Here is a 12,059-nt window from a genome sequence, read left to right on the forward strand (position 1 = left end):
TTTTTTAAGGGAGACACTGGATTAACTGGACCCCCTGGACCACCAGGAACTGTTATTGTTACATTAAGTGGACCAGACAACATGACGGTAGTAAAATAGTCAAAGACTATGTTCAGATAAGATAAACTATTTTACTGTTTTGTACTTTGTGCAAGGGCATCCTTACCTTCACTGTCCTGGTAACATTTCTTTTCACCTGTTCTCACTTTGTAGATACGGTTAGGTACTAAGCTTTTCTTACAATATGTCCGTTCAGTTTTTCGAATACCCTTGAGAGTAGGCTGGTGACTACATCAACCAGTTCCCTCAGGACTCTGGGATACACTTCATCAGGATCCAGAGACATAAAGATGTTCAGGCTCCTCAGGCAGTCACAAACCTAATCTTCACTTACAGAGTGAGGAGCAGTGCTCCCCAGGTTCCCACCATCTGAACCATCTGCTTGAGGTCTGTGTGTAGAGCAGTCTGTAGTGAAGACTGAGGTAAAAAAAGTAACTGAATCCCTCAGCCTTATCATCGTCTGCTGGGAGTGTATGTCCTCCTGGACCTTTCTTTTCCATTTGGTGTACCTGTAGAAGCCTTTCTTAACCTTCTTTGTGCCTCTAGCTGGTGCTGATAGTAAGTTGCTTTTTCATTTAGTTATTTAAGTAGAGCTATCTATGCTTAAGTGATCTTGTCAGTGATTTGAGGCTTTCCTATTTGTTACACTAGAATGTTCTGGTAAGCCCAGAAACACCTCAGTGACCATATTAAATTTTGAATTGATTTATTACTTTTTCTCTATAATAGGACTTGAAAGGAGAGAAAGGAGAAAAAGGATCAAGAGGACTTCCAGGGCCAATGGGATTTACAGTAAGAGACTACAGTAAATCCCATAAATTCAGACATTCGGACAGCATCATCTAGCAAAGGCGATTCTTTAGAGTCCAGTATTATGCTGACCTTATTCTGACCTTTAATGAATACCTATTAATGTTATTTTACTTGCACTTCATCTTTACACTATTGAAAGATAAATAAATTTTAAAAAAAAAGATAAATATGTATTTAATTTAGAAAACATGACTTAAAAATGTGTATTTTGAGGGTGTTTGTGTTACAGGGGCCAACTGGTGATTCTCAGAGTGAAAAAGGTGACCAAGGAGAACCTGGAGCACAGGTATGTGAAAAAGGCACGATATGTTAATCTTCCTTGAAAAGCAGCTTTGTTCTATTGCTTTTCAGGGAAAAGCTGTTACTCTTTTGCTTTCCAGTTTTCAAATCAGATTTTCTAAGATGCAAAAACTCTTTCATCCAGTAAACCAGATTAGAGAAAATTTTAAATTTTCTTATTTTTTTAATTCTTTTATTTTATTTTTTCCTTGTAGGGTAAACCTGGTAAAGAAGGTGCTCCGGGTCTGCCTGGATTACCGGTAATGAAGGAAACCTTCAAAATGTTTTTTTAAGTAACAGTCATCTGTTTAGCATGGTCACATCTTTTTGTCACAACTTTTGCAAAATATGTTTGAGAATGCTGATTTTCATGCATTGTTAAAAATTTCCTGTCACTAAACTGGCCTTAGAACATACCATGTACCTACAGATTTGTGCAGGAGGGAGAAGGACACTGCATAGATCTTGTTGCATCTTTGTAAATAAAAAGACTTGTTGCTTGCAGCTATCAAATGAATCTGAGCCAGATCAAATAAACACTAAATTCCAAAAAATTAACTCTACTGAATTTCATTCTAGTTAATCAAATTGAAAATTTTGCAAGAGAGTTAAACCTTACTTCAGCCAAAGTCAAGAAGCAAAATGACAAATTTTAATCAATAGAATCAGTGACATTATTTTACAAAGAAAATCTATAGTCAAGGTCACAGCCATCTTGGCCTGAAATGAGATGACTGATAGATGTTAAAATTGTTATGTTGGAGGAAGTGCCAAAATATAATTCTTAAACTATGTCATTTTATACCCAAAATGATCTCATTTATGTACTGATTCAACAGTTATTCAATTTTATATTTATTTCACTTTAATGACATCGTTAGTGCCACAGTGACCTTACAAAACCTGATTTCTCGTACATCATTCTCCTACTCAAATATTATCCTCATTGTGTCAAAACAACTTTAGCACTCAGTCTAAACATTCCAGTTTGACAAAAAAAAACTTGGAATGACAGATTGCAAGACTTCACTGTCTTATCACTTAGTTAACACGAATAATACCTTCTGTCATCACAACGACAGGTCATTGTTCTCTTCCTATTTCTACATTACAAACAAGAAGTGCATTGAACTGCATCTGCTCTGGCAAAACCCTTTTTCCTTATGTATCTATGCTTGCAGAAAGCCTTAGCTGCAGTCTGTGTTATTTTCCCTCTTGGTCTTGCTGACATCTCTTAGTGGTAGAGATCAGCATTATCACAGATAACGGAGAAGATCTGGAAGATGAAGTTGCTGTATGTGGGAATATCACATTGTGTTTAGTTTATCCTCTTTCAGAAACATCAGTTTGTGGAGGAAGGACAAATTAGAACCTCATACATTTGTGCTGTTTGGAGGGCCTCCACTTTAGGATTGGTAGAATATGCCATTATAAATGTGGGTTTGCGTGTCAGACCTGTAGTATTGCTTGCAGGCAAGGAACTTTACCCTAACCTGAGTCTTTCACTTAGATTTCTCCCCCGAGCAAGTCTCATTCACATTGCCATTACCATGAAAAAAGACAAAATTCAAATTTAAATCTTACTGATGACAGTGTTAAGAGATTATTTCTCATAAAATTGTCTGCTATCACCTGCAGGGAGAAAATGGTGAACAGGGCAAACCAGGACTGGCTGGCAGACAAGGAGCTAAGGTATTGGCTAATGCTTTTGTTATTTTTGAGGATGAGGATAAGGTATGTTTAAATGTTAGCATGTTGTCTTCGTTATGATTTACTTTACTTGAAAGATGACATAATATGTAGAATAGAGAATGGATCAACGTTAATAGATGATGTGCATGAACTAGTGCCCATCCTTGCCTGCTGCTGTGTTTCTGTAGTTTTTGGAGTATGTGACTGAACAGTTGTGTTGGGAACAGAAACAGTTCAGGAATAGAAGTCCTTTAATGTTATAAACAAAGTACTGAGGTGGCAGAGGATACCAAATGCCACATCAAGTATTGTTTTTAATAAATAAAATAAATAAATAAAATTTTCTGTCCTTTAATGAAGGGTATAAAAGGAAACACTGGTCCACCTGGAGCTCGTGGTCAAGTAAGTGTGAATTACCTTCATCATAACATTTGTCTAAAACACTAGAATAAGAATAAGCCCAACTGATTTCATATGGCAATTTCGGATGCCTCATGATGCTCTTACTGGAATATGTCATTCTGGGAGGTACTGTTATTGTTGGGTGTTTCACAGAGATGGCATCTCCCTTCATGTGGAATTGGATGCAAGAACGGCATCTCATTAGACTTCAGTCATTTCCACTCCATTGGCCTTCTTAAAGGCCCCGTGTGCATTTAATTGTAACTTTCTGTTCAAAAGAAATAACTTTAAGATGAATAATTTGATGATGGTGGAGCTGTAAAAATGCCCACTGCTTCTCAAAAAATTAATAAAAAATTGTGAATTTTAGTTTTAAGCAGTTTTTTGTAGCTTGTTTTAAAATGTGTATTAGAAGTCCATCTGCATTTCAATGTAATGCTTTTGTATCAAGGCAAAACTCTCACTGTAATCTTATTTTTGGGTAGTAATACCAGTGCAAAGTAATTCAGAAAAGAGGAAAAAAACTATGGTTATGAAAAAGCAGAACTAGAGCTAATAACATTTTGATTCTGCTGTTCACTTAAAGAAATTCTGAAATCAAGAATTAAGAATATACTAAGAATATTATAAATATTAATTTTAAATTAATGACTTCTATATGTATTTGTGACTTAACTAGATGATTTTGTCTATTTTCATGTATGAATACTTAGGAGAGTAGCCTAGATATTGCTGGTGCTGCTTTTAGGCAGTAGAATACACTGATTCACGGAGGTTTGTGTCAAGAATATTCTCATGCTACTGTATTATTCATGATTGCATCTCCAACTTGTACCTTGCCTGTATAATTGCATGCACAGACAGGAGTTCTCTGAGGGTTAAGGAACTTGGTTGGAATTCCCAGCTCCCTCTATTTGTACAAGACTTCTGGCTTTAGCTGTGTGTTAACAACTGTACTTCAATTTTTGTCTGCTTGTGAGTAATTAGCATGTGATAAGAAAGGTCTCATGCTGTCAGAACATCAGAATGATGAATGAAATCATAACATTGTTCTAACTAAGTGGTCAGTATGATGCGCTGTGCTTTTCTCTTCACTCTTATTTTTACTTTTCTTACAATCTTTTTATTAAGACAGAGTATTATGATGTAGTTGGTGAAAAAGGAGATGAAGGACCTCCTGGACCTCCAGGACCAAAAGGGCAACGTGGCATGCCTGGTTAGTAGCCCATTCAGACTAGAATCTTTTGGAAAGAGCTGTTTACTCAAAGGGCTTGCTGCAGGCTAGATTTTTGGTCCCCAGCAACTTGCTTCTGCCTTTCCAAGAATATTTCCAAATGACTCCTATGAAATTGCAGAGCTGAAATTCCTCTTAAAAATAGTGAAGTTGACGTACTTCATTGTACAGATAATTGAGTTCAGCACCCAAACTCACTCATATTCTGTATAATGACCTCACTGGATAATTCCATCAGAGCATTGTTTATGTATGCCATAGGCAAACCGAGGGCTGTAAGTCTTCTGGTGAAGGTTCTACTACTCTTCTATGGCTTTCACAAATTGTATTTGCCATTTTAATTGCCTATCACCCTAAAATGTATTTTTTTTCTTTCATTTATTTTGACCATGCTGTAAAATTAAAATGTATTGAATTATTTGAACCAGATTTTAGTGAGAATTGGCAGTGTGCAACAGTTGCATAAATGGTATATTTGCTACACAGGCAAAACCAAACTCTTAAAAGATAAAATGAGAATACAATGCGGAAGTCCAAAGATTGTAGTCAGTGTTACTGAGTAGTGCCTTGTAGATCATACAGTTTTTTAATTAAAGTTCTAAACATGTTATTTTGCAGGGCCACAGGGTCCTCCTGGAGATGCTGGTAGACCAGGTACGTGTGATAATTCAGTACCTTGCTATTATACCCAGCCAGCTTTGTGAAAATCTTAATTTTGGAAGACTTTGAACGTAACTCTAGGTGGCAAAAACATGACACCCAAAAGTTTTGATGGTACAAGTATTTAAAGAGAAATTGAAGAACGTTTAAAAATATATTTACCCTGTCATTGTAATTATTTAATAAATCACAGCATAAAAAAAGATTCATGATATGGACTCTGAGACAATGGGTTTGTCTTGTTCAACCTGCAAACTTTACTTTGCTGTGCAGTTCCATTTCTTGTTTATTTTTATATTTATTCCTCTTTTATTAGGTGTGTCAAGACCTGGTTTGAGAGGTCCCCCAGGATTTCCTGGGCCAAAAGGAACAAAAGGAGAAAAAGGACAGGTGGGCTTGTGTATTATAGGCCCTCCAGGACTGCCTGGGATTACTGGCAGAATTGGTTCTGTTGGGTTGCCAGGTCCTCCGGGAGAACCAGGTGACATTTTGTTATTGTATACACAATGTACAACAACAAATCTAGAGTCATCCCAATATCTAATTAATTAGATTATATGAATATTTAAGAATGGAGTGTATATTGAGTTATACAACATAATTTTTCTTTTGAAATTTCTTCTTAGAGTATTCATTAGAAAGCATGCAAAGCAAAGATCTGTGCTTCGTTGTTAATGAAATTCTGGGAAGAAGGAATTGTGACTTCCTAGCATAAAAATTTCTTACTGTTTTGTAAAACTGTGACTAAAAATCTACTATATAACCACAGGAAGGACTAATGAGAGAAAATCTGTTCTTAAGATTAACTTTTCCAAAAACTGCAGGATTTCTGTAAAACTACCTTTGCAAAAGGCTGTTCTAGAAGTTAGAGAGATCACACAGATACCTAAATAGGTCTTGCAAGGCATTAGAGCTGATTTGAAGTTGTGGCAATATGAAAGCAAAATAGTAGCAAAGCAATAGATGAACCAATTGAGTAGATGCAGTTTATAACACTTGGAGAACGTGTATTAGTCAGGAGAACATTTTTAAGAATCAAGAACGTGTTTCCTTTATATATGGTATGGTTTACACAAGTTCTTTTCTGATGTAATGCTTCTCTTTTCTCAAAGATATTTATCTTGCAAATGTACTGATCAATGTATCTTCTGATTTTTACAGAGTGATAGTAAATACACCAGAATAATTATGACAAATATACTTGAACAGCATTAATAATCTACAATTAAAAGTTTTCTTTCCAGTTCTGGAAAAGTAAAAGCTATGTTTCTATTGATTCAAATAAAATGTAAATACTCCCCCTAGAAAGGATTGTGCTTTTTAAAGGCATCTCTCTGGCTGGACAGATGGATCCAGCAGCAGTCTGAGATTTACTTTAGCTTTACCATACTTATCTTCATGTATTTGAAGTTAAAGGTGTTTTACACTTGTCCAGGTAGTTCTCTCTTAAATACTGACACCAGCTCATCCCTGGACCTTTTTTTCTGGTTTAGCAAATGGATAACTGTCTGATGTATTGGTGCCATGCTTGTTTCGTTAACAGGTAGAGTAACTTTTAGAACAGGCCTACCAGGACTCCCTGGACAGCCAGGTTGTGCAGGACCTCCAGGACCTCCAGGAGACATGGGCATGAAAGGTCAGTGACTGTATTTGCTGGCTGTGTTTCGGGGTTGACATAGTGTTCACTTGGATAACAAGATGTCAGAGACACCAGGAAATCTTACTGTTGTGGAGTAAGCCTTTCCATATTTGAGAGCTCTTACAATATAGTAGAAATTAGAGTTGAAAAAAATTGCATTCGGCCTCAGTTACAGGGTTTTGTATATCTTGATTTTTGAGTAGAATTTTTTTTTCCTCCATGAGAGTGTTTTCTCTGAATGAAATCAGGAGCAGAGTGTAATGGCAGTTACTGGCCTTTTCATATGAAAACTAAGATGCATAGCTGAAAAATTCCTTTTCCATTTCTGCTTCCTTTCAGAAATCTATCACTTAGAACCCTTCTGAATTTTTTTAATTGATTGACTCACAAGCTATTTGAGTTCGGTTGTTTCAGATACAGTTTTAGAGATAGCAAGATGTTGTCCTCCCCTTACAGTAGACAGGAGTCAGAGCAGTGCACATGCCAGCACCACACATCAGTTGTATAGCACTGCAGTAGTCAGGGTGTAGGCTTTCTGAGACAATTGGTAAGGTTTTTGTGTTCCCCTGTTGTTATGTCTAACACCAGCAATTGGTTTTTAAGAGAAGGTTCCTTCTGCAATTATCACCACAGGAGCTGCTGAATTTGTATGCTTCTTGTCAGTCATTAAAGGTCCTATGAAGCCATGTTAGCTTGAAACCTGTCTTACTTTCTTCTTTTGAAAAAAATTGGCTATCGGTAGAGTGTAACCAAACAGCTTACTGTAACTAGAATTGAAAAAAAAAAAGATTTAAAGTAGATGTTCCTACATTTAGATGTTGTTGTCAGTTCGGATTCACTGTGTGACATCAGGTAATCTTGTAGTGATTGCAAGTGACCTTCCATTGAAGTTAAGGTCACACTTCCTGCTACAACTCTTTCACCAGGATATATTGGCCACTCTCTGCAACAAAATATATAACACATTGGTTAAGCTTAGGAGTTACTTGCTGTTGGACAACTAACTTATTATGTTCCTTCTAGGTGATGAAGCTTGCATGTGTACTGATTGCAGCTATGTTCCAGGAGCAGCTGGTCTTCCTGGTACTCCTGGGCCACGTGGCCAGGATGGCATCCCTGGTAAATGATCTCAGTGTTCCTCATGGGATAGTAGAAAATGCCAATACTTTTAGTGTGAGAATCAGGACTGGTATGAGCATGTCTGCAGCATGCAATATTCTGGGTCCCTGAAATAGCCCTGAAGTTGTGATAAGTGTGCATAATGGAGCTCCATTTGCTGATGTGAGCCTGTGCCCTAAAAGCATTTATGCCTGAGCACTGAGCTTAGGTGCTGTTTGAAGCCTGTACTCATGTAGTCAGTGTGAATGGCAGTAACATTCAGTGCTGAGTGTGATTATCAGAGCTTGTCAAAATCCATTTCCTTGGTTTCTTATTCCTTTGCAAAATATGCTGTTTCTTTTGCAGGTAGAGAAGGAACACCAGGTCCCAAAGGATCTCCAGGTTCTCCGGGTGCACCAGGGTTTCCAGGAGCTCAAGTAAGACTTTCATTTTTCAGATTATTTTTCAGATCCCATAATAATTTCATATAAATGTCACAGCATTGAGATTTTCTGGTTGCTTTTCTTTCCAGGGACCTCCAGGTTTTAAAGGAGATCAAGGACGTAAAGGCTCAAAAGGTGAGCCAGGGTATGTGTATCCAGAGGGACCAAAAGGGGAACAAGGAGAGCCAGGACCCAGAGGAGACAAAGGAAGAAAAGGATCAAGTGGATTTCTGGGAAGACCTGGCTCTAAAGGTCACAAAGGTTCTAAAGGTGAAGAGGTGAGTATGCACTATCTATCTTGATTCTATCTACAGAATTCATGAAAAGCTTTGTCAATTATTTTCTTATGTAACAATCTGTTTTACCTATTGTGGTATTTCAGCTGAATAGCTTCTCCTTGACTTAGAGGTTCTATGCTCATCTACAGCAGCCAATCCCAAGTGAAAACAAAAGAATGACAGTAAATATTCTTGTGTAATACCAAAGATAAATGAGGCTTGTGTGGATACATGCTGCTGAAAAACCTCAGTACTATCTTAGATTTCTGTGATAAATGAAATAAAACAAAGAGGAAAAAAAAGATTTTTTTCTATCTAGTCACAATGCTTAAAATAAAAAGTCCAAATGATTCTTGTTTGGTCTTTAGGAGTTAATCTCCAGTCAGGGCTGAGAAAAACCACAAAAGGTGAGAGAATTACTTTAAGACTAGAATTGCTGGGACAGAGCTCTTTTTTTCAGCAGAAAGAAACTAGCAGTTATTGTGCTGTGTTGGCTGAGAAACTGTAAAAGCAATTCAGATATCACTTTCTCTAAACTTCACCTCATTGTATTCAAAGAGAATCAATGTTGAAATTTTGTTTTTCCCCAAATATTGCTTTGAAAAATAAAAACTAATAGTTCAGTGTAGTGCCACAGTGATTGAAAATTGAGCTGGTTTTTACTATTTCACTTTTAATAAAAAGGATGAATGAATGCCCTATGCTTCTAACACTAATACTAAAATTCATATTTTCTTCATCACAATTAATTCAGTCATAAAAGTCCTCTTTATTTCAGCAGCAGAGCAACTCTGTTAAATGATGTGATATCACAGTCACAGAGAACCAGCCATTTTGTTTTGAAAGTTAGCATGAAAAGCAAGTGATTTGTGGAATACAGATATGTGTAACCATTAATAGGGATTGGCTGGTTCAAAAGGAGACAGAGGACAACCTGGATTGCCTGGTAACCCTGGTTCTCCTGGAGAGATGGGGCTTCCTGGACTGCCAGGATATGGACCACAGGGAATAAGAGGTGTCAAAGGCTCCAAAGGATTGCCTGGTCCACATGGATTGCCTGGAGAAGCTGGTTTGTAACTTAATGTCTTATTATTCTTTACCCATGTTAAAGATTTCAATTGCAGAGAGAGACTGAAGATAAAGATATAAATTATGAAACATAAGATTTTTCTTAGGATGTGTGTTGTTCCAGTTTCAGTCCCACAAGTAACAGTAGCAAAAATCTTAGGGTCAGAAGACAGCTGAGGCTGGAAGGGACCCCATCAGGTCCATTGGTCCAAAATCCTGCTCAGAGAAGAATAAGCTATGAGATTAGAACAAGTTCCTCAAAGGGTTATCCAGTCAAGCCTTGAAAACTTGCAAGGAAAAAGACTGCACATTTCTCAGCAGCAGGTTCCAGTGCTGTTCCAGACTGTCTTAATCATAAAAAAGATCCCTTAATTGTATAGTTATCAGTGTGAGCTAAGTTGTCAAGGAAAGTAGGAAGGATTGAATCAGTGCCAGAATCATCAGTGTGTTTATTTAAAGACAAGTATAATCTGGAAGAACTTGAAGTTGGACAGGAGAGATGTACTCAAGATAGAGTTAAGTCACTTCTTAAAGAGAATTTTTGAATTTTAGATCCTTGGGATTCTGAAGCTTAGTGCTTCTAACTGCAGTAATACATTGGATGCTGTATGCCTAAATTGTTGACTCATTTAAGATGGAAATTTGTTATCCAAAGAAATGCAATTATCAGAGTGTGTCTGTCTGAGCCTTTGTCACTCTCTCTGGATTTGCCATATTGTTCCACATATCAAGAAATCTACATAAATCTCTGTTGGAGACACTGCTGGATGTGAGGTTTTTTGGTTTGTTTCTTTTCATCTGATCTGAGGGTAGTCGTTGTTGGTGTTGACAATAACTTTTATTTCCTACTTGAAATCATTTTGTGCTCTTTTTTCTGGTTTTCCACCAGACTGCAGGAGGGCTGAGAGGAAGTCATGAGGTGGGCTTAGTGTCAATAAAATTATTCCCCTGTATTAAGTCAGGATTTCAAGGTTATTCAAAATCTATCAGAGCTTCAGAAGTATGGGAACTGCAGAATGCTGCGTTTTTAACAGAGTAGATTCCTTGCTATTATTTTAAATGTCTAACATTTCCAAACTATGAGACTTTGATAATGTATTTCCTGAAGGTCTGAAAGGAGAGACTAGTAGGATAGCTCCATTGCCTGCAATGCCAGGACCTCAAGGACCAGATGGCTTACCTGGACCCCCAGGAGTGCCTGGTGAGTATGCTTACTCTATGTAATGTCAAAATCAGAGGTGATCTGATTGGAATTTCTCTATCATCTCTAGCTGGATAAAACTGTTGGGTTATTTTGAGAGAACTGTTAAGAATTTCTGTGGTATAGAGACTAAGGAATAAGCTATATCCATGTCTTTTAAGAAAATTAGGGGAAGTGGACATAAAAATGAACAGAAAAGGCACGTGGGCCATGACCAAAGTGTGCAGTACAGTGGAGGGTCTAAGCAGTGCTATATTTTGTTTTCCAAGAAACAGAAACTTCAAGTGTGTATGTTGCAGCTCATATATCCTAAAAGGCATCTCTGACATAATTTTGGAAAGTCTAGTCTGAAATACACTGCAACTCCTGCAGTCCTCAAAAGAGAAGAATTAAAATTTAAAGCATTCTTAAGCCCTCAGTAGTGATAGTATAAAAAAAAATTAATCTTATACAGTAGTGGTAAGCTTGCTCGAATAATTATATTACTAAGTTTCCAGGCTCTTTTTTTCTTTATTAACCATTTTTGTAATATACTGTGAGTGAGTTTCCTGTATGTGTAGGTTTGGGGCTCGGGTTTGGAGGGGTGATTTTCTGACAGCTGGTCTTATAAATATTGCAGTGAGACTGAAGCTAACTGTAAGGCCTCTTTGATTTGATGTTATAGAACAGTAGTCCTTAAAACTGCCCTGAATAGCACAGAGAAATCTATTGTCAGTTTTATAGTAGCTTCTGTTCGTATAGTTGGTTCTGCTCTGAGCCTAAGCCCTACGATGTGTTGCTTAAACACCTCAGCAAGTGGAAGATTCTTATCTGTACATAGTTGTTCAAAAAAGTTGAAATTGGGAGTATTGCAGAAAGACTTATCAAAGCAGACGTGAGTTTGTGAGTTGTTGTGAACACAAAGATCACAATTATTATTGTAAGTGATGTGGAGGATAAATAGCGTCAAAGACCTAACAATATGATCTACAGTGATGTTCTAATCAACAATGATAAACTAGAAAACACCAAGTTATTGTATGATAAAGTTCTGTGGTAAGATGCATCATGGTTTATGTATTTTCTTTGAACAGGTAGGGTTGGAACAAGTGGTCAGCCAGGTGATGTGGGGCATCCAGGGCCAACAGGTGACACAGGCTTTCCAGGGCTTGGGTTTCCTGGAAACCCGGGCCCAAAAGGTAAAACACATTTT

At 37.3% G+C, this 12,059-nt stretch overlaps 1 protein-coding gene across 1 annotated transcript in view; it reads left to right on the forward strand.

Moving 5' to 3' along the window:
* LOC100539715 (collagen alpha-3(IV) chain) overlaps window positions 1-12,059 on the forward strand; it is a 38,309-nt gene that overhangs the window by 26,109 nt on the left and 141 nt on the right. Inside the window, exons 25-40 of the mRNA XM_010716657.2 lie at window positions 10-87; window positions 790-852; window positions 1,103-1,159; window positions 1,368-1,412; window positions 2,791-2,844; window positions 3,205-3,246; window positions 4,378-4,462; window positions 5,099-5,134; window positions 5,457-5,621; window positions 6,684-6,776; window positions 7,803-7,898; window positions 8,244-8,314; window positions 8,410-8,598; window positions 9,499-9,667; window positions 10,775-10,867; window positions 11,941-12,045. Coding sequence (XP_010714959.1) covers window positions 10-87; window positions 790-852; window positions 1,103-1,159; window positions 1,368-1,412; window positions 2,791-2,844; window positions 3,205-3,246; window positions 4,378-4,462; window positions 5,099-5,134; window positions 5,457-5,621; window positions 6,684-6,776; window positions 7,803-7,898; window positions 8,244-8,314; window positions 8,410-8,598; window positions 9,499-9,667; window positions 10,775-10,867; window positions 11,941-12,045 — 1,441 coding nt within the window. The remainder of the gene's footprint in view (window positions 1-9; window positions 88-789; window positions 853-1,102; window positions 1,160-1,367; window positions 1,413-2,790; window positions 2,845-3,204; window positions 3,247-4,377; window positions 4,463-5,098; window positions 5,135-5,456; window positions 5,622-6,683; window positions 6,777-7,802; window positions 7,899-8,243; window positions 8,315-8,409; window positions 8,599-9,498; window positions 9,668-10,774; window positions 10,868-11,940; window positions 12,046-12,059) is intronic.

This window comes from Meleagris gallopavo, chromosome 11 (genome assembly GCF_000146605.3).
Source record: "Meleagris gallopavo isolate NT-WF06-2002-E0010 breed Aviagen turkey brand Nicholas breeding stock chromosome 11, Turkey_5.1, whole genome shotgun sequence".
NCBI classification, from domain to species: domain Eukaryota; kingdom Metazoa; phylum Chordata; class Aves; order Galliformes; family Phasianidae; genus Meleagris; species Meleagris gallopavo.